The 20,971-nt window shown below is 54.2% G+C and overlaps 8 protein-coding genes across 8 annotated transcripts; 6 read left to right on the forward strand and 2 right to left on the reverse strand.

The window, feature by feature from the left end:
• Positions 1-2,130: 2,130 nt before the first annotated feature.
• Positions 2,131-3,999, forward strand: M406DRAFT_273357 (uncharacterized protein; the record flags this gene model as incomplete). The annotated part of the gene is made up of 4 exons (XM_040918183.1): positions 2,131-2,214; positions 2,294-2,350; positions 2,441-3,073; positions 3,174-3,999. The coding sequence occupies 4 exons, from the start codon at positions 2,131-2,133 to the stop codon at positions 3,777-3,779; spliced, it is 1,380 nt and encodes a 459-aa protein (XP_040779820.1). The 3' UTR covers positions 3,780-3,999.
• A 532-nt stretch (positions 4,000-4,531) lies between these two features.
• On the forward strand, positions 4,532-5,476 carry M406DRAFT_250117 (FSH1-domain-containing protein; the record flags this gene model as incomplete). Its single annotated transcript, XM_040916674.1, has 2 exons — positions 4,532-4,562; positions 4,758-5,476. The coding sequence occupies 2 exons, from the start codon at positions 4,532-4,534 to the stop codon at positions 5,474-5,476; spliced, it is 750 nt and encodes a 249-aa protein (XP_040779821.1).
• Positions 5,477-5,979: 503 nt separating this feature from the next.
• Positions 5,980-7,489, reverse strand: M406DRAFT_44491 (uncharacterized protein; the record flags this gene model as incomplete). Its single annotated transcript, XM_040924251.1, has 3 exons — positions 5,980-6,090; positions 6,145-6,840; positions 6,932-7,489. The coding sequence occupies 3 exons, from the start codon at positions 7,487-7,489 to the stop codon at positions 5,980-5,982; spliced, it is 1,365 nt and encodes a 454-aa protein (XP_040779822.1).
• A 1,355-nt stretch (positions 7,490-8,844) lies between these two features.
• Positions 8,845-9,583, forward strand: M406DRAFT_29250 (uncharacterized protein; the record flags this gene model as incomplete). Its single annotated transcript, XM_040919033.1, has 2 exons — positions 8,845-9,070; positions 9,184-9,583. Coding segments are annotated over 2 exons (626 nt in total), but the record flags the coding sequence as incomplete, so codon positions are not given.
• Positions 9,584-10,714: 1,131 nt separating this feature from the next.
• On the forward strand, positions 10,715-11,492 carry M406DRAFT_327278 (uncharacterized protein; the record flags this gene model as incomplete). The annotated part of the gene is made up of 4 exons (XM_040920188.1): positions 10,715-10,814; positions 10,887-10,907; positions 10,991-11,109; positions 11,412-11,492. The coding sequence occupies 4 exons, from the start codon at positions 10,715-10,717 to the stop codon at positions 11,490-11,492; spliced, it is 321 nt and encodes a 106-aa protein (XP_040779824.1).
• A 3,109-nt stretch (positions 11,493-14,601) lies between these two features.
• M406DRAFT_321043 (uncharacterized protein) lies at positions 14,602-16,603 on the forward strand. Its single transcript, XM_040919465.1, has 3 exons — positions 14,602-15,554; positions 15,700-15,984; positions 16,040-16,603. Exons 1-3 carry the CDS (start codon positions 15,462-15,464, stop codon positions 16,547-16,549), a joined length of 888 nt encoding a protein of 295 aa, XP_040779825.1. The 5' UTR covers positions 14,602-15,461; the 3' UTR covers positions 16,550-16,603.
• A 1,500-nt stretch (positions 16,604-18,103) lies between these two features.
• M406DRAFT_44223 (uncharacterized protein) lies at positions 18,104-18,795 on the reverse strand (the record flags this gene model as incomplete). Its single annotated transcript, XM_040924240.1, has 3 exons — positions 18,104-18,241; positions 18,308-18,544; positions 18,643-18,795. The coding sequence occupies 3 exons, from the start codon at positions 18,793-18,795 to the stop codon at positions 18,104-18,106; spliced, it is 528 nt and encodes a 175-aa protein (XP_040779826.1).
• Positions 18,796-19,956: 1,161 nt separating this feature from the next.
• M406DRAFT_243710 (heterokaryon incompatibility) lies at positions 19,957-20,205 on the forward strand (the record flags this gene model as incomplete). The annotated part of the gene is made up of 1 exon (XM_040916226.1): positions 19,957-20,205. A coding segment is annotated over one exon (249 nt), but the record flags the coding sequence as incomplete, so codon positions are not given.
• Positions 20,206-20,971: the final 766 nt, after the last annotated feature.

A 20,971-nucleotide genomic window follows, 5' to 3' on the forward strand; every position in this document is an offset into this window, starting at 1 on the left:
CGTGATGATCTATGCAAGAGTCCGGGTATCTGGAGTGGGGGAGGGCGGGGTTAGGTGAGTATTGTTGCTCTCGAGGGTGCAGTTCGTCCAGTGTATATGACAGCACGTCTAATGCAACTCAAGAATGAACGACGTGGGGGGTTGGTCGTTTGCGAAAGACTAACGGTCTAATTCTGGGGTTTTGGACCCTTTATTAATACCAGTCGAGTCGGCCTTGTCCACATATCTTTGAGGTGCATCGGTAAAGTCAAACAGTCCGTTGCTGCATAACGCATCTCCGCACTCTCAAGTCAACAAGTATGGGACGGGCCGTATGCTAATCAATATCGAACATTGACTTGGAATTTAGGCCAGGTATGGGACCCCCCCTTTTCTTCTCCCCCCACTTCAGAGCCCTAGAGCCCTAGACGCACTATTTTTCACATGAGTCTCCTCAAGGTTACCACCGAGGGCGAATTGTACGAGGATGCGGGGAGGTACCATAGTAGGCATCGCTATTAAGCGCCCAAAGTGCTTCAGATCTGCCGGCTGGTTTCATTATGTCAAATACGGTTGCGAGAGAGAACAATTGTGCTCACCAAGGGGAGCAACAACGTATTCGTAATCGTATCAAGTCGCATGCACACACCCTGGCAAAGCACACCAAAGGATGGATCTGCATCTCGACTGCTATGGTAGGACAATGACTAGCATATCTGGGGATAAATTGGCCACCACAATTTCGAGCGACTACTGCACAGATGAACGGCGAAAATCGAAGAGTGGATGCCTACTTAGGCAGGTATGCGGGCGGACGTGCCTCGCTTGACTCCAAGTGTAGGACTAACCAATCACCTCTCTGAAATTACCGAACACATGCAGCTGTGCTTGCATTATCGGCAAGCACGAGCTTTCAACCAGACGGTATGACGCGGGTGGGTGTAGTGTATGGCAAGAAAGCCGGGCTGCTTAAGGAATGGGGGTTCTCAAAGCCGTCCCGAATTGTTTCGCTGGGGACTTGTTCGCTTTTTGGTGTGAGATCAACGGAGTCCGCCTAGTATCCGAGCAATCGATTCACGAAACTTCGTGAGCGTGATGAAGATTCCAGGAGACCTCATCTTAGCACGTTGAGCCTATGTTGCAACCGAGGAATGGCGTTGGAGGGCTTCCAGACTGAGGTGACGAATTCTCCATCACCACCTGCCGGAACGGTCCACTTGGTTGCTACAAGCCTCGGCTGATGCTAAGTCCATGCGGGCCGGGAGTTGGCCTCGCCAGTGTGGTCTGCCTCTGGAAATGATCAAATGGAGAGCTTGCTGTAACAATGATGAATTTTATGTGTTGTAGTTTGTTGCTGATGTCGATTTTTGGTTGAAAAGGCCAAGTCTGAGTGAGGCTAGGGCGGGCTAGCAAAGACCATCAAGTGTGGAGGTCGGGTATGGCTCTTTCCGACCCGCTACAATCCAAATTCGTTAGTGGATCATCCAGGCTTGAGGTCTGTGCCTTGCACCGGCAATTTGCCCACCTCATCTTTCTCTTCCTGTTCCTTTTCCAGGTGCCAATGTAGAGAGGCATCTAGACGGCTCAAGAACAGGTTCGACTGACTGCTGGTCTCGAGTCAAATTGAGAATGTGCTTGTCATCAAAGAGTGCCCACAACACAAGACTGAAATCAGATCGGAGCTTGCAGCAAGCCTCGATCTCTGAGTTTCCATCTACCGAGAATGCATGACTGCAAGACTGATAGTGCGATGGGGCGGGGAAGACAACGTTCATGGGGAACGCAAGGTACAACAGACCTTGAAGACCCTTGTGGCATTAATTGCTGCTGCGACTTAGCTCATTGGCACTTGGCTTCCTAGAGCCTTGGCAATTTTGTGCAAGAGTACTTGAAGTGCCTAGGGAACTACATTCCCGGATTACCTAAGCATTTCTTACCTATTTGCCTGCCGCCTGCCGGTGGCACCTGCAGCAGGCAGAGCTCCCATTGCGACAGCTTCCAGCATCATCCATCAACACCCAAAAAATCCCCAGCAGCCATCTTCATTTCCACCAACACCCCAGGCCGTACGCATTTTCGTCGATTTCCCTAACCACCGAAGATCGTCCGCTTTCCATCGAACTTCCTCTCCTCACCAATTTATCAGTCAAAATGGCCAACACCTCGTTGAGACCAGACAAGGACTTCACCAAGGAGGTTGACCAGCAGATTCCCCAGGCCGAACTGCTTGCCAAGGTGCGTTGTATTGCGGATGAAGAGGGCCAACGCATTTCCGGACTATACGGAGCGCTAACCATGGGCTCTCGTGCCTCAGACCAACCTACAAGGTGCCATCGAGCAGCTTGGCCTCCTGGAGAAGCAGACACGTCAGGTAAGTCAAGGGTGTACCCTGAGCGACTGTTCTTTTCCCCTTCTCACATGCTTGGTTCGTTCTAATCAAATATATGGTATATTGTATCAGGCCTCCGATCTTGCGTCTACATCCCGCCTTCTTATTGCCATCGTAACACTCTGCAAGACCGCTGGCGACTGGGATCTCCTCACAGACCAGGTCACCATCCTCTCCAAGAAACATGGCCAGCTCAAGCAGGCGACCCAGAAGATGGTGCAGTCTGTCATCGACTTCCTGGGTGACATCTCTAGCATCGACAGGAAAGTTCAGGTCATAGAGACCTTGCGCACAGTCACCGAGGGCAAGATCTTTGTCGAGGTCGAGCGAGCCCGTGTTACCAAGATCCTGTCCGACCTGAAGAAGGACCACTACGGCGATGTCAAGGCCGCCCGCGACATTCTGTGTGAGCTGCAGGTGGAGACATTCGGGTCTATGGACCGCAAGGAGAAGACGGAGTTCATCCTCGACCAGGTTGCCCTCTGCATACAGACACAAGACTGGACCCAGGCAGGCATCCTCAGTAGAAAGATCAGCACCAAGTACCTGCAGAGTGCCGGCGACGCCACACCCTTGAAACTGCGATACTACGAGCAACAGGTCCTCCTGGCCAAGAGCGAAGACAGATACCTGGATGCGTGCAAGCACTACCGAGAGGTTCTCGACATCCCCTCTGTACAGGAAGACCAGACTCTCTTCAAAGCGGTACGTTATTGAAGGCGTGGTTTCCCCTTTGTATCCCCACCACCACCGCCAGCTTGGCTGTGGATTCTGGACAATTGACTGACTGACCGTCGCGGCGCAGACCCTCGCACGCATCATCTACTTTGCAGTCCTGGCTCCTCACGACAATGAGCAGCATGACCTGATGCACCGCATCAAGGCGGACGCGCGCAACTCTCAGGTGCCCCTAGAGGCCAAGCTCCTGGAGGAATTCACAGTGCAGGAACTGATGCGGTGGCCCAACGTCGAGCAGATCTATGGGCCACACCTTTGCCAGACCGACATCTTTGATGCCCAGCTCGGTGCTTCTGGGGACCCCAAGGCCAACCAGCGCTGGCAGGACCTGCGCAAGCGGGTCATCGAGCACAATGTGCGCGTGATCGCCAAGTATTACACCCGCATCCGGATGGACCGCCTCACACAGCACCTGGACCTCAGCGAGGACGAGACAGAGAAGTACATCAGCGAGCTCGTGACGTCTAAGATGGTCCATGCCCGCATCGACCGTCCCGCCCGTGTCGTGAGCTTTGCCAAGCCAAGGAGCGTCGACGACGTCCTAAACGAGTGGAGCTACAATATGAAGGACCTGCTCAACCACCTGGGCAAGATTGAGCACCTCATTACGAAGGACGAGATGATGGCCAGCATACAGCCGTCGGGAAAGAAGGCTGCTCAGAACAAGGCTTAAGGAGAGGATCTGTCAGATGACCTGGGGCTTTGTGTGTGTGGGTTGGTGGGTTATGAATTGGACCAGATGTTAGGCGTTCGGATAGACCTGGGAGCATTTTCTATAGTCTCAGGGGCGGAACTGGCAATTACGAGCAACATGGCATTATCATAATGACATAATGGTTTGACCTTGTAGTAAGAAGTATTACCGTCTGTAAGGGAAAAAGTACTTGCTTCTATGCGGGGTTTGCCTCTGTGGCCCGTGACATGAGACCTTTCGCAAGGAAGACTGTGCCCAGGGCGGATCGTTCTGGCGCGGGTGAATGACAAACGACAAGACGTGATAGCCAGTCAAGCATGAAATAGTTGCAGCACTTATATTCTTCCCCAGGGCCTGCTGCTTTGTCCTTGAAGACCCGGGTAGAAGGCCGTATGGTCGTAGGTCCCTCCGGTGCGGGCCGCTTACGGAGCACGAGTCGCGCGGATGTCGTTCGGCCGGTGGATCCTGGAACATTGGACTCCCCTCCCCGGTGAAACCCGGTCTTTTGCGCGCCTGTTGCGGCTTCATCTCACTCAATCCTTTCTCGACCTCGCTCATCCATTCGACTCACTCAACTCACAGCACGCGCCACCTTGATGTACGCCGTCTCGAGACTTGGGCGGCCCTATCTCAACTCAAGACAGAAATCCTCGTTCTTGTATATTTCCTGCCGGTGTTACACAATCATGGCCGACGTGGGTGCCTCGGCTCAGAAGCCCAAGGACGATGGTATGAGGGAGGTCAGAATACTGATGCTCCATGGTAAGATGAGTCTAGTTCCCTATTCCTCTCTCTCTCTCCGTCCCTCTCTCTTTCTCATTCATCAGCCTTTATGAAGTGTCAACTTCACTTCTTCAACAAGCTCTCAAAACGTCTTATTGCCCTTACAACAACAAGGGAACCGAAAGAAAAAAAAACCCCAAAAAAAAAAACCATCTAACACCACTAATCCCCTAGGATACACTCAATCCGGCCCTCTCTTCCACGCCAAAACCCGCGCCCTCGAGAAACTCCTCATAAAATCCCTCGCCCCTCTCAAGATCAGGCCCACCCTCCTCTACCCCACGGGTCCCAACCGCCTCTCGCCCAGGGACATCCCAGGCTACGCACCCTCCGAGGGCGGGGCCGCCGCAGGCGAGGAGACCGAGACGGACGCATGGGCCTGGTTCCGCAAGGACGAGGCGACGGGGTCGTACCGTCTGCTGCGCGAGGGCATGGACAGCGTGGCGCGCGCGATCCGAGAGGAAGGGGGTGGGCGCGTGGACGGCGTCGTGGGGTTCTCGCAGGGCGGCGCCGTGGCGGCGATGCTGGCGTCTGCGCTGGAGAGGCAGCGCGAGGCGACGACGGCAGAGGCGGAGGAGTGGCTTGCCCCGCTGCGAGAGGCCAACGGCGGGCGCCCTCTCAAGTTCGCGGTCGTGTACAGCGGGTTCTTTGCGCCGCCTGGGGACCTGGCGTGGCTGTATGAGCCGCGCGTGAGGACGCCGACGCTGCACTACATCGGCAGCCTGGACACGGTGGTCGAGGAAGGGCGGAGCCGGGGGCTGGTGGCGCGGTGTGAGGATCCTGTGGTTGTGGTGCACCCTGGGGGTCACTATGTGCCGGTGAGCAAGGAGTGGGTGACGCCGCTGGTTGGGTTCGTGAGGAGGTGGTGTGAGGATGATGCGGATGAGAGCTGAGTGGGGGGTGGTGGTTCGTAAGACCTCGGTCTGCTTCAAGATAACCTGCATAGACTCCCCCCCCCCCCCCAAAATATGATGGGCCTTTTCAGACGAGAGAACTCGAATACATGCATATGAATAAGTATTTTGCCATTGTGTTCGAATTTCTACAAGCTCATGCCCACGGCCAAATCAGTCTTGAAGCTTCATGTCCAGAAGACAAGCTATACATTATCCTCACCAACCTGCCCCTGAAGCCTCACATTCATCAACACCACATCGTGGCGAGCTCGTGTGAAATCCTCCGTCCTCTTAACGCCTACAGCATGTCATCCCGAACCAGCATGTCGTGACAAAGCAAATGTTGGATCCACCTGGTATGACAAAGAGAAAAACGCCAACCCTATGCTTCCAGTGGCTTCCGATCTTCCTCCGCGTGTTCAGTCGCTCTTCGAGACGACAACATACATGGTAAATATGTGTGTGTAAATATACATATGCGTATAGTAATTCACAATGGCTTAGTGAGCCACCGTAAAGAAGGCGTTCAGGATCAAGCACACCACCATGACACAGATACCATAGATGGCCAGACATAATGCCAACTGTCGCAAGAGGCCGTGCTCAATATGCTCTAGATCCCACCTCCACCTCTTCCGCAGCCGCGTCCACCTGGTTTGAAGGACGCTCCTGCTCGACCGGACGCTCCTGGAAGGCTCTAAGACGCCAGAGCCACTGGGCGCAAAGCCTGCATCAGGCTCATCATCGCTCTCGCTGTTTGCGGCATCCACGTCGTCATCCTCCTTGGCGAGCCGCTGATGGTGGATGCTGTCTGGGTCACTGATCTTGTAGTAGAACAGCCCCGGGAGAATAAAGCTGATGGAGGTAGAGCCCGTGGCACCGACGTACGCAAGCACGCGGTCGAGTTGGGACACAGTCAGCGCGGTGATGTACGAGAGCACAATGATGAAGGTGGTGAGCAGGGCGAAACGGAACTCCGAGATGCTTGCCACAGGCGCTCCATGGCTGTCGGTCTGCACCGCGGCGGTGGGGAGCATGCTGTGGCCGTTGGAAGAGTGCTCTCGGTTGTTGGAGCGGTTCGGTCGCCACTTCAGGACCGCGTCGAGGGACGCTCGGCAGGGGTGGACCTGCAGTGGCACGCTGAACATGACGAGAATGACGATGGCGGCTTTGCCGATGGTCGAGGCGATAGATGGCGGGTACATGCTGACGATGTTGCCTAGGACGTCGTTGCCAAATGTAAAATAGCCAGTGATGGCCACCAGGACGTAGATGCTGGCTGCGGAGCCAATACTGGTGGAGATAACGCCAACGATGCTACCTGGTGAGTTATCCTTGATCTCGTTGAGAACGGAGAACATCTACTTTCATGTTAGCCATGCTTAAAAAGAAGAAAAAAATGTAAGAAAAAGAGGAGTCACGTCTGGAGTGTGCAGCAAAGGCCAGACTTACGTTTTGGTGGCATGTATATGCAAACACCACCACTGGCAGACTGCTCAAAAAAGCAATCGGACCGTTCCAATGAATGATGTTGACTTCCCCCCGGTTCTCGATCGAGTCCGAGGCAAAATGATAGACAACCAATATGATCAGATATCCGATAGAAATCAGGGCAATGACGCTTGTGTACTTGAGCGAGTCCAGTCTCCGCAGGAAACTCAACGGTATGATCACCAGCATGAAGGCTGTGATCCAAAAGTGGCGGTCCATCAGGAAGGGATATGCATCCGCATTCGTGTTGAATCCCCTCATGACCCCCGGCATCAGATCCCCAATGATGATCAGGTACGAGACCCCCACCCCGAAACACTTGACAGCAATGGCAGCATCGAAGATAACGGCGGCGTTCGGGTAGGTGAGTTGTGACAGCGCGAAGAAGGAGGAGCTCCCTCTGTCGAGATAGCGGGCGCATCTCGACTGCAGGTAGAGGCCGAAGGCGGATGTGAGGCCCGACCAGATTATTATGATTGTTCCCAATAACATTCCCATCTGTGACATAGCGTGTGGCATGGCGAGCGTCCCGGCGCCAACGATCGTGTTCAGGAGGTTGATATTACTCGAGAGCATGGAGGCCTGGCCACCGCCCCCTTCCTTGGGGCTGCGCCCTCGTCTTGGTCTACCCAGCACACAAAAGAGATAGTCAGTACCAAGTCTTCTCCCCCGCGACAATGCAGAGGCGACTAGAACGACAACATGTTCCTGCAAGAGAAGACACTTTCTCTGGATTGTCGCAACACATATCCTTCTTCAACCAAGAGCAGAGGCAGAGGACATCTAGCATACCGTGCCATATCTCCGGGGTCAGAGCCGGATGCAGTTCCATCAGAGAAAGTCGAGTAGTTCGTCATAGCACTCGTACCGCAGCGCAGGCAGCCAGATACATCCGGCGCAAGGGAAAGTCCAGGTAGAATTTCGCAATGTCAGGTCGGCGTTCGTTGTGGCCTTTTGGAGGGGGGGAGGGGGTTCTCGCTCTGGTCTGTCGCCTGCTTCGGAGGCCTAAGAGAGAGGGGTCGCTTCAAAGGGTCGCGATCGGATGTGGCGATGATGTAGTAAGGCAGTTGTCGACACCGAGGACGAAGGAAGAGGAACAGGAAGACGTCGTTAGGTTGTTGAACAAAGATCCAACAGAGTAAAGTTGGTCGGGACGTGAACCGGCCTTTTGCCCCGGCGCTGGTAAACCGGCAACGCTAGACAGCGAACTTAACGCCTTCCTTATTCCCACACCTGGCCCAGTTGAGGGCCTGGTCGGGTGACGGCTGGCCTAGACCCAGAATTTTGTTGACGTGATATCAAAGCAAGACACAGTCAGCAGTCCAGATAAAGGAAGTAGTATATACGATAACAAAAAAGGAAGAAGCCGCCAAAAAGGGAATCAGAGCAGGCTGATGCTGGTCAGCATGCTTCAGGCAAGCTGCTGACCTGGAAAGAAAATCAGAGAAGAGTCAAGTTGCATGTTGACCTGGCTTTGTGGCCAATTTCAACCGTCAGCCAATGCAGATTGCACCAAAGCAAAAGAAAGACCCTCAAGGTGTAACGCCCCCGTTCTCCCCACACACAAACACACACTATACCCACAGTGAGACGGGGCAGTGGCCAGGGGGCCAGGTTGGCAAAGCTCGGCCCAGGGACCCCCGATCTGACGTAAGGAGAAGCCCTGAGCACTCTCAGGTACTTACAGTACTTGTCAGTGTGTTGTCAATGAACCCTGGCTTCCACTAGCCAATCCACTGCAGACGCGTTAATGGAGGAACAGCTCGCTATCACCACGCGACATCTCCACAACTTGTCGCCATTAGGGACAGCACCTTGAAGCGAAGACCATTGGTCTCATCGAAAGCTCAAACAAGTCTCATTCCAAGGCCGGGATTCAACTCAAAATGGACAATCAGACTCTAGACAAAACCACCCTCACCACCATCTCCCTCCTGGAGGCCCGCCTACTACGGATTGAGCAGCTCCTCTATGGCACGACATCAGCACTCCCCTCACACACGCCCTCCGAATCAGCCCTCAGCTCCCTAGGCGATCTTGAGCGGCGCTTCTCAACCCTCATCTCGCGCTTCCGTGTCTACGCTGACATACTCAAGCTCTGTGCGTCTCCTCTCCTCCCACGCTGACACCCACCTCTCTCTTTCTCTCTCTCTGTGTGTCTATGTCTATGCAAAACTGAGCTGTACTGACAAACAATGACCTTCCCTTCCCAGACCGCGCCCACCCAACCTTCTTCTCCCCACCGCCCGACCCCTCGCAACCCCCCTCCGAGCTCGATGCCCCTGCCCTACGCGCCACCGTCCTCTCCTTCGCCTCCTCTTTCCCCGGCACCGTCTCTGCCCTCACAGCTGTCACCTCCGATACCCCCGTCCCAGACCCGGCCCTCTCCGCCGAGCTCGTCGCCCTGCTGCCCAGGATGAAGGCCGTCGAGGCCACGCAGCTGGCCCAGGAGGCCGAAATTGCCGAGCTGAGGGCGCGGAGCGAAGGCGTGGTGGGCGCGTGGTATGAGCAGAGGGTCGTGGGGTATGGGGGCTTTGTGGCGGATGTTGAGGGACGGGTGGAGAAGGTGGAGCGGCGCGTGAGGAGAGTCGAGGCTGCGAAGGAGAGGGATGAAGTTTGAAAAGAAGTATTTTCCAGAGGATTGAAAGGGGCTCATTTTCGGATACGAGATGATGCTGGACTTCATGGCTAGGTGTAGCCCAATTAGGCGCTACAAGACCAGCCAAGATCCTACCTGATCAGTGAGCATGGCGCCCGTATCTCTTCCACCTGGCCCGGCGTGACTAGGACCCACGAGCTGGTCAGCACGCACTTTGGAGCACAAACCGGCGTGGTGAAGCACCGGGCCATCAAAAATCCGATGCCCGCAGAAGGCAGTCGGGGACTACAGAGGGCGGCACTTGTCGGTACATTGAGGCCGAATGGTACAGCACCAGGCCGGCCTCAACGACGGTGACATGACAAGTGGCAAGCACCTTGAGCTGGCCTACATGTCCTCACGGGTAGGACGTCTAGGATGCAGAACAATGGGCAAGTCTCCTCGACCCCATGACAAGATGGGCGATGACAGAGGTGGCGGTCGCGCCATATTCCAAATGGACTTCATTGTATTAAGGTCTTTGACCAATTGATGTCAGAACGTACTTGAACGTAGTCAAGAAAAAAAAAATTCAAAAAAATCAGAAGCTCAAAAAAACCGATGACGAGGGAAGCTAAATCAAAATGTCCTCGACAACGCCAGGCATGCAGATCAGATTGAGCTTGCGAACAAAATCTATATGCAAGACCAGTAGCCGCCTTCTAGGCCGCCTAGATAAGCGAGCTGTATAGTTTGAGGCTTATGAGCGGTACGTTCGAGTATGTAGAGAGACTTCAACATATCCTTGGTGGTGTTCTTTTCTTTCTTCCAATGAAAGAATGCGGAGGGCAGCAGTGAGAGACAGGGATAATCAGAACTTCTCACGATGTAAAACAAAGTGAGAGATCGATTCTCTCCCAAAACACTATGCAAGTGGTAGCCCCGGAGCAAACGCAACTTAAATCAAAGGCGTTTCTAACCAGACGTGCTCAGATCGTTTCTACAGATTGTATCACATCACGAACATGTCGAGTCCACGCTATCATACCCATCATGACGGGCTGTCCTCAATGCGTCTCAAGCCACTTCTCGGTCCGCATCGCAGCCGGGAAGATGGACCTCCGAGTTTCAGCAGCGCCACGCTGCCAACCTTATTTCATGCAGGAATGGATCGCCTCCGGTCCGAGAAACTCTCTCTCTCTCTCTCTATCTTTCTCAAGCTCGTTTGGAACGAATGGCCGAAAACGGAGAACCCCAGATTTCAAGGTTTGTTCGGTTGTGCTGTTGGCAAGTGAGGCTTGTGTGTGTGTGTGTGTGTGTGTGTGTGTGTGTGACAAGATACGCAGGGTATTCCTCACGGTGGGTCGGGAGGGGGGGGGGGAGTAGATGAGAAGGGAGAAGGGAGTCCTTTCGGGTTCACCCTGCGCCGCCGCCACGTGCAGGTCGTGGTAGCGAGGAGCAAGAAGAGAACCCGCGTGCCAACGTAGAGAAATTAGACGCAACGGGCGCGCGGAGTACAGAGTGGGTGATATTTGAGCCTTGGCAGGGGATCCGGTCCACAGTGCGTCGAGTGGAAGAAAGGATCCTACAGTACTATACAGCCTACACTGCGTTTAATGAACGAATGTTAAACCTTCTCCCGTTGTACGCAGATGAGGAGTATTCCATGGCAGTGGCACCTCATGAGCACATGACCGGCCCGAAACATTTGGTGTAGTTCGCTCTGATGAGACGAACTGCTATGAACTGCTATGAGCTGCCCACGCCAAATCTGGGGGCCTGGGCTTCTTAGACGCCTCTGCTATGACATTGATGTGATTAAAAAAAAAAAAATTTAAATAAAAAAAATTAAAAAAAAAAAAGAAGAAGAAGAAGAAGAAGAAGAAGAAGAAGAAGAAAAAAGTCTCCGGATACATCTTCTTGGTCATACATTCCCTGACCTGACGACTTGATCTGTACGATTTGCCCCGAGTGAAAGCTGGTTATGGTCTCGCCTCGATCGACAGGGCAGACCCACTTGTGTATCCAGCCCTATACTCAGGAACAGACGAAAAAGTCCTTGGCCCAACTGCTTGGGCGGATTCTACAGTCCGGAACTGGCCCGGATTGGCACCGTGGGCTACTGCTGCTGCAGGAGTCGCCTGCTCCCCTTTATGTGTGTGTGCTTGTCTAAATAGCAATCACCTGGTCAAAAATGCCAAGTTCATCTCACGACCAAAAGGCCCAGAACGACCCGATCCCATAGCTACAGTATGAGTACAGGTGTAATCTGCTGTGTCTTGCGTAAGACCCCACGGTCCCAATCAAGCCATCGGTGGAGAGCGAAGGAGCCGTCGCATTGGCAAGGTTATTTTTATGAACCACCTAATGCGAAGACACAATGTAGCATAGTAGAAATATCGAGACTCCGAGCCAAGAGAGAAGAGAGAGATAGGAAGGCCATGTTGAGGTGTGTAGATAAGCCAGTTTCTAGGGCCGGGCGCTTTGATGTCTGGCTCGCTGGTGATATGGTTTCGCACGCGCCGCCAACGGGACAGACGTGGGAGAATATCTAGTCAACGGGCAGCGATCCGAAAAAAGAAAAAGGATAAAAAGGCCGAGATGCTCGCTTCGACGAGGTCTAATACTGGGTCGGCTGGTCAGCTGGTCAGCACTATGTTGGGTGAGATTTTTGACGAGACCTGTTGGCTTGCGGGTGACGAGCAGGCATGGCCTGCAGGGACACTTTGTATGTAGTCCGTGTGATAAAAAAAAAAAAAACAAAGATCCTTTGACATGATTCCAAGCGAGAAAGTGTGATCGAGGAGGAACCTGACCGCTATGGGCAGCATGCGACGCTAGACTGGCGCTGACGCAGGAACGGCTTCAATGTGGGCCAAAAATCTGCCCCAAAAAAATTGTTGGTTCGGTATTCCACACGGTGCTCGTTGCTGAGACGATTCCCGCTGCGCTGCTTTGGAATGTGCCCAAATGGCAATGATGGACTGGCGAGCCGCCTTCGTTTCAACCTTTTTTGGCGAGAACCTATTCTCTTGCATAGTGCGTGGTGCTCGAATTGGGGAACCCTGTCAACCTTGTCGAACCGACTGCGTGTGGAATAATAATACCCTTGGCTCGGGCCCCCGCTGGGTGCGGTTGCGCCAAAGCCCAGATGACTGACGACAAAAGCTTACTCAAAAGGCGATGGTACAGCAGTAGCTGCCAAGTCGGGCAGCCGGGGCGTCAGACTTGTGCCGCTGTAGAGCGGAGGATTGCCTCGGTGTTGGACGATCTTCAAGGTTTCTGTGGTTGGCGGTGCGTCCACTGTGTATGCAGAGCAACGGGGCTACGGCATGCAGGAGCACGCAGTAGCGGCTCACACCTCTTCGCTGCCGTTCGTCCAATGAAACAGCGCGCGGTGATCGAAACCGTAACCCTTCTCCTCACGGGTTCCAGCAGCCCACGACCAGAAGAAGAAGCTCGCCAGTCCACAATCGTTTCCATCAGCTGCTCCCTCCCCCCCCCCCCCCAAAATGGTAGAGCCTGCTCATCCATGCTACTACTATGGTAAATACAGTAGATCAGAGTTTCGTCGCATCGCATGCTGTGACTGAGCCGACCGTGGAAACCTGGCGGGATGTTGAGGGTTCGTCCTGAAACCAAGACAGCTTTCGTCGCCGCCTCCCCTCCCCCCTGCATTGTCACATCCGAACCACGAGGACTACTAGGTCATGATGGAGAGCGGTGGGCCGTGGAGAGATCAAGCTACCGCACAGAGGCCAGTCAAGAAAAAGAAAATCGACGGATGAAAAGCAACCATCTGCGCGGATCACGGCTGGTGTCAATGGCAACGTCAATGTCGGGACCGGAGAATAAGTTGGCTAGCCACCCCAGGGGCTGGAGAGCGGCACATGGCCAGGGGCAGACTAGACAAGTCAACGATTTTCCTGTTCTTTCTTGCCGGAGGTTTTGGATTTGAGCTTGAAGCCAGACTGCCAGACACAGGACGTGCCAGCCTATCGCCCACGTGGAGTGCGGTGCCTATTGTGGGCATGCGATGCCCCTGGCTTATCCTCAAACGCGCTTAAAGGACGGTCCGGGTCAAGGCTATCCCCTCCAAGAGCCAAGGTTGTGGGAACCTGCTCAAGGCTTTGACCTCATCGTTGTCGAATAGGCAGGGGCTTGGATCGTACGTAGTGCTTGTCTGTGACCACGCTTTCTGCGACAACGCATGAGAAGAAACTGTTGTGGTCATTCCCAATCGATCGTAGTCATCTTCGAAATCTCCTTCGCCTGCTCGCTCAGCAGTGGATGAGTTTAGTGATCCATCCATCTATACGACCGGGTCATGGAAGCATTTTCCGACCCAATCTTTCATTTTCTAGTAAGCGTCCAAGGGCTGTGAGGACCTGCAGCAGATAATCAATATTGATGAGAGGCTTACGGAGCAGCTGAGATTGGAGCGGGAAGCAGGAGGGAGGGGTGAGCAAGAGATGGACCATGCCTCCACACACTGTCCATCTCTTTCCCTCTAAGCCTGCCTGTACTTACCATGGTAGGCAATCACCACCACGTCCTATAGTCGTATTTTTATGTACTAGGTACCGCAGCGAACGCCCTGCACAGTGCCACAGTGGGGTTGACAGGCCCTTTCCCACCCATAGGCTACCATGTCTTCCAATGTTACTTTGCGCCTACAACCCCTGCCTTGGCTGCAACTGTTAATCCAATCCCAACTGGTCCCATACCCACCCACCCGAGAGCCAAGCCCATTCTTCCTCTCCCTCCGGTTCTTCTCGTCCACTCCAGGAGCAGCGTATGCAGCAAACGAAGACCAGGCCAGACAAACGCCAGCCAGAGGTTCCCTGCAGGCTACCCTCTTCGCCCTCCCTCCCTCCTTCCTTTCCCCTGCTGGTCTCTCCAACCTGCATTCTCTCTTGCATTAACCCACTGACTTTGACTGTCCCTCGTGGCTGAACCCAAGGGCCTGGCTACTTTGGACAAAACCATTCGATTCCCTCCTTTCTTTCAACGCCTTCCCTGACCTTACTTGGACCTTGTATTGACATGAACATTTGACCCGACCCGAACCCACGGCCAATCCATCTCTCAATCCCTCCCTCTCCCTTCTCTCCTACCAAAACAGCCACCTAACAACCCCGACACGACAAACATTCCATCTTGTCGATAATTGTTCACTCCTCCCTACCACTATCTGATCCAACGTCGACCGATCAGGATTCCTGCGCTGTCTGGTACCGCGAGGAAGATTCCGCACTGTCTGTCGCTCGGGAGCCGACGTGACTGACTGCCAGGAGGGAACGGGACAAAGGGCACCGCACCGCTGATCATCTCGCAAGCGGGATCAGAGACTCTTGGAGATCGGCGGCTGTACGAAAGACAGGAAGGCAAAAGGGGACGGAGAATACACGGCCAGCAATCATCACCATTGTCATCCCCGCCGCCGTTCCAACCACCAAACCTACCTTCCGTTCTCCACTCGACGACAGCCCGGTCCTCAAGGCAGCTGTGCAATCGATCGAGGCCTCCTCGAGTCAATTCGCTCCTCTTTGTGCCGCTCCAATTGTGTTCCCCTCCCTATACAATAATCTCGCGGAGGCTTTTTACGAGTCCTCTTTTCCTCTCTCGTCAGAGCCACATTCCACAGGGCGGCTTCGCCAGCCACCTCGACGCTAACCCGCTGCCCACCCAACCACCAACCACCAGCACCATCATTGCATCACCGACCGACCGAGACACAACATCGTTTGCAGCCAGGCCCAATGCTGTATTGACATACTGTCTTCGCCATCAACTTCGTTCTAAAACCTCTTTTGAGTCGCGCTGTCCGGAGGATAGCCCGTTTCATTCCCAACTCGACCACCGCTCCTTATGCCGAATTACGGTTCACTACACTCACCATCCCTACGCAAAATGGAGAACAACAGACAATACGGGCGCCGCGGCGTCAGCATGGGCAACATAATCGGTGATCCATTTGCCCTTGCGACAATCTCCATTTCAGCGGTATGTTTGTCCCCTTCCATGTAGCCACGGCTCCTTTGTGCATCCTACAACCTCGCCCGCTTTCTGCCCCTCTCCCCCTCCCCCATGGCATTTCACCCCTGGCGATTCATCTTGTCAGATTTTCCTCAAGCTGACACTGTTCTAGCTGGCATGGGTGATATCCTTTATCGCTTCTATCATCGCTCAGATCCAGTCAGGCTCGAGCTTCCCGACCTACACTTGGTGGACTGTCGTATACTACTTTTTTGTCATTGGTGGTATCTTCATCGTGATCGCTTCCGATACTACCCAGACCTATCACGTCGCTGTGGTGGGCTATCTCGCCTGTGGCCTGGTTCTCACCACGTCCTCGGTCAACAGCCTGGTCTACTCGGCCAACGGCGCAAAGGAAGCGGCCTCTGCAGGATTTATTCTGTTGTCTATGGTGACAGTATGCAGCATCCATTTCTCTGTCTGTAGCAAATCCGTACTAACAGTCTTGGCAGATTGTCTGGATCTTCTACTTCGGCTCTGCGCCTTCGGCTGTCCCACGCGCCTACCTGGACTCCTTCGCATTGTCCAAGGACTCTCACATGATGAACCGCCAGACCATGGGCACGTATGGTGGCGGCCGTCCTGAGACCTCGACCTCTGTGCAGCCGCCGCAGATGTACACCACATCCGCCCAGCTCAACGGGTTCGAGAATCCCTCTCCTGTTGCCGGTCTCTCTAGCGCACCTGGGACTCGCAATAGCATGGCAGCCAACGGCTTCGGCAGCTCTCAGGGCAACAAGCCAACAGGCAACCAGGAGGGCGAGATTGTCCCTCCCACCGAGTACCCCTATCGCGCGAAGGCCATCTACAGCTATGAGGCGAATCCCGACGATGCCAACGAGATCTCGTTCTCGAAGCACGAGATTCTTGAGGTTAGCGACGTCAGCGGTCGTTGGTGGCAAGCCCGCAAGGAGAATGGCGAGACCGGTATCGCACCCAGCAATTACCTGATCCTGCTATAGGCGGTCGCTGTGAGAGACCCGTCCTGTTCAAGTGCCGCTCGTGGGGATGACTTGAATGTGGCGGCATAAGATGAACTACGGCCCCTGCAGCTGCGGCTACCCACCGCAGAAGGGGGCCTGACCAGCTGTTGGCTGCGTCCCACCGAGCCTTATTTCTCAGTCGAACATATACCCAGTGGCTCGGTGGGTGGCAGGATGCTTGATCTCCGTATGAAGAGACCAGGCACAGAGCCGCAGTTGGCTGGTACAGAACGGCAGAGGAGACGCGAGCCGGCCGAGACACCAAACAGCCTGAGAAAGGGCTCGAGCATACACCCCGACGAGACTATGAGACTCACGCTTGTTGTCCCGCCACTTTGGATGTGTAGGAGTGAAAAAGAAACCAAAAATTAATCGGGGCGGACGTTGGGTTTTAAGAAATGGTATTTGGGATACCCACTTGTTCTCTACCAAGGGAACCCGTCTGCACGACAGACGCCATCCTCTTCAATCGCATTCTGCTTTTTATCTTACTTTCATCGAAATTCTTTTATTTTCGTGTACACTGTGTTGTGCTATACGGATCAGTCGAGTCCGGGTTTGGCCATCATCATCAAAGCCTGTTCTGCTCTTATTGTTTGTTGGCCTAGGTTTTTTATCAACTCTTTTTTTTCTCGTTTCTTCTTTTCTCTTCCGATTTCTTCTTCTACGGCGTTCTCTACCGGTACATTACTACTACCCTTTTGAGGAAACGGTTCACGATTGTATTCATGCTCTCAGGGTACAGGCAGCAGAGGAAATGTTGAGTGCGTGGATGGGTGTATGGGTGTTGTAGAGCACAGCAGGCGAGACGGGTAGATACACATTGGGAGATGGGCTGTGATGGCACCACCACTGTACAGTGCCTGTGGTTGGAAATGGGAGAGGCGAATAGCTGTCGCTGGTAGCTAGAGTTGATGGAAAACAAATGACGACCAACTGAGATTTTACAATTTTATGCTTGCCTACTAGTGATATGTGTGGCATGGCCGAAGGATCATGGCTTGAGCGCATGCGATGTTTTGGTAAGTAAAACGGAAGTGATTGTGCGGTGTATGATACTGCCTGCGGGAGTTAAGTTATATGGGACACGAATCAACCTCGACTGTCCTGGTGTCGCATGTCTGTCACCCAGATCTATACTATCGTATAGGACGGGATGTGGTCAGGCAACCCCGGATGACAATGACCAGCACCAAAAGGTCATTCCAATAGGGCCACGACAAGCCCCGACTCCGGCTCCGGCCCCGGCCGCTGGCGAGGTCGTCATGACGAGGGCGTTTCTGAGGTCCAGCATCTGGCGAGTTCGAACCGTGATGCCTATGTGGACAGACAGCACCCTCATCTCCACATCGTATGAGTTTGACAGCTATGGCATCGCCCGTCACCTCTTCCGGGCATTCCAAGGCAAGACCGAGCCGTGTAAGCTGTTTTCTTTTTCGTTGTTGTGTTTTTTCTGAGCGCGCCAGCATTTCTCGGTTTGTCGCGGATTAGGCGACCCGATCCATGCAGACACACACACAAACTCGCACAGACTCAAGCGTCCTGCAGCCGCAGCCGGAGCTCCCTCTCCTTTTGCACCACCTCCAGCTCCAGCCTCTCGACACTATACTTGAGCGCCTCCTTCTTCTGCCGGACCGCACGCGCCCGCAGGCCCGCCCCGCCGTCGAGGGTCTTCCTCGTCGCCGCCGCCGGTGCCCGGCCGCCTCCTCTTCCCCTCCCCAGACCACCACCGCCTACCCGCTGACCCTTGGATGATGACAACGATGACGGTGCACTGCCGGGCTCGGGCGAGGGCCCACGGCTGAGGCGGCCTGCGTTCAGGTCGGAGCGGGCCTTGAGGGTCTCGATGCGGCGGGCCTGGCGCTCGACCTGGCGCTCGGCGCGGTCGAGGAGATGGGTGACGAAGGGGCCGATCTCGTCGCGGAGGGAGGCCTCGGCGGCGGCGAGGGTTGGTTGGGGGATGAGCTCGTAGTGCTGTGGTCCGGGTAAGCTATTTTATATCCAGCCAGGAGTGGAAGAGTGAACTGTTTGGGGTGGGAGGTTGAAGGAGGAGGGGCAGAGTTGTGACGTACGCGGACTGTCTTGAGCACCGAACCCAGACGCGGAAAATCGGCTACGCCGGAGCCCAGAGTGTCGACGGAGGACTCGAGGAGGGCGAGGGATGTCCGGAGGGAGGCGACGCAGTCGCTGTAGTTCGAGGGCGCAGGCGAGTGAGAGTGAGACATGATGGGTTGGGTTGGGTTTGAGGGGAGGCGCGTGGCCGTGATACTGCTATGTTCGTGTCTTGCAGTATGTACTTGTTTTCTTCTCTCGAAGGCAGAGTGCAGTGGTTGGCGTGTTTATTGTCGCGTCAAGAAGGGTTCTGGTGTTCCCAAGGGAAAAGGTGCGGGCTTGTGGATGTACAGCACTACCAAGTAAACAAGCCTAACGTCAGAACCGCGACCTGATTTGATGCGCACCATAGCAGTAGAGGGGAGGACGGGCGACAGGGTTTAGGGATCCCAGAGCCCTGTGCTGCTGGGATTAGTAGTGTGGTCTGGGGAAGGTGGGAAAGCCCCGGGATCGTAGCCGCAGTGGAGACTTGCTGTCACTCATCGAACCTCACTCTCGAGTCTGTTTGTTTCCTGGTCATCACACGCACCTCGCTCGTACTGTACGTGCTATGCAAGCCATTTTTTTTTTTTTTTTTTTTTTTTTTTTTTTGATAAACAAAACCCAGTCTTTTCCCGAGTATATGTGTATTTTTTCTCTCAACGATGATAGTTGTCTCACGCACAGGCGCACGGGCGCCGATGTATGTTTACATCTCCTTCTGCACAGGCTACACGACATCTATCGCAGGAACGTAAGCTGCAGTCGAGCTGCATGCGCCAGTACATACCTACGCCGCTCTCATTCGACATCGTCCTAGTCACCATGTGACCTAAGCGCCCTCGGAGGCCTGTGGGTGTGCGGGGCTGTTAAATATCAGGCCTGCTCCTATTCCAAGCGTCGCACTATCTTTCAGCGCATTTGACTACCTGATCATCATGATCGTTGCGCTCTTTGCACTTAGTAGGAGGGCGTACGTTACAGGTCTACACTGCGAGATGCACCACGACGGCGCCACGACGACGATGACGGCCAGCACCTCGCAGAATGCCCAGGAAATCATGGCGCGCGACTTCACGCAAAGCTTCCCAAGTCCGCATGCCTAGAGGACTATGGTATGCGCCAATCACGAAAGTCAGTGACCACCCTCTCTGCCTGTCCCGTCGACATCGATACCAGTCTCTCCCCAATGGCGATCACATCCGCGTGTTGGTTCTTGAGCCCGGCCAAGGCAGCGACGCTCTTGTCTGCCGTCTCAAGACAGTACAACTCCAAGATACCCTTCCCAGATCCAGTTCGAGGCAATCTCATATGTCTGGGGCACAGATCTCCAGGATCAATGCATCCTGGTCAACAACAATTTCTTGACTATCACCCGCAATCTGAGGGGCGCCCTTGAGCAAGTTCGCCTGCCAGACAGGCCTCGTGTCTTATGGGCTGATTCGATCTGCATCGATCAGCAGAACAAGAGAGAAAAGGGCCATCAAGTTGGGCTTATGGCGCGGATCTACTCGTTGTCCATCTGTACCCTGATCTGTCTGGGTACCAACCCTGCACACCGCACTGCTGCTGTCCATTTCTCTACCTTGATATCCGACATCAACCAGATGATGACGCGGGTTTTTAACGATCCTGTGTTCCCTTGGACCCTGAACAGCTTCCCTTGGCCTCGGGCGGACGACCCAATCCTTCAAGACACGAGATGGAGCTCTTACAATATCTTTTAAGGCTCTTCCGTGGTTTCGCAGAGGATGGGTCGTGCAAGAAGCTGCGCTGGGCTCCTGCGCGACGCTGTTATGGGCAGGAGTCCAGATGGATTGGCTTCACTTTCTCAGGGCTGATTAATGGCTCGACCGCGGCAAGACAGCTTGTGTGCTCTATTCTCAGACCCGCACCTCGCGCCTACATAAGCGAGCTTATGAGATCCGTCAGCTTCGTGAAGCCATAACGATGATCTTCACGATGTCTCGGATCTCAGAACCCGACTTCCCCAGCGCTTTACAAGAGACCTGGAACTTGCTATTTAGCGATCCAAGAGACCGGATATACGCCTTGTTAGGCATGCCTTTTGCCGAGAAGATGAAGCACCGGATAGTCCCGAGTTATGAGTGTTCCGTGGAGGACCTTTACCAGAAATTTGCCGTCGAACACATAACGTCCACCTCAAATCTAGATTTGTTAACCTATATACAACACAACGAGACAAGCTTGTACGACGTTCAGCTTAGCTCTTGGGCACCTCAATGGAGCAAGTATGAGAGGCCACCTACGATTTTTCCTCGCACAGAGCTGAACCATCGTCCACAATGC

Source organism: Cryphonectria parasitica (genome assembly GCF_011745365.1).
Source record: "Cryphonectria parasitica EP155 unplaced genomic scaffold M406scaffold_2, whole genome shotgun sequence".
NCBI lineage: Eukaryota > Fungi > Ascomycota > Sordariomycetes > Diaporthales > Cryphonectriaceae > Cryphonectria > Cryphonectria parasitica.

Bases quoted from the DNA above. Each gene is read 5' to 3' on its own strand.
- M406DRAFT_321043 (XM_040919465.1), top strand. From the start codon at position 15,462: ATGGAGAACAACAGACAATACGGGCGCCGCGGCGTCAGCATGGGCAAC. The intron at 15,555-15,699 runs GTATGTTTGTCC...ACACTGTTCTAG, and splicing joins CGACAATCTCCATTTCAGCG to CTGGCATGGGTGATATCCTT. The intron at 15,985-16,039 runs GTATGCAGCATC...CAGTCTTGGCAG, and splicing joins TTCTGTTGTCTATGGTGACA to ATTGTCTGGATCTTCTACTT.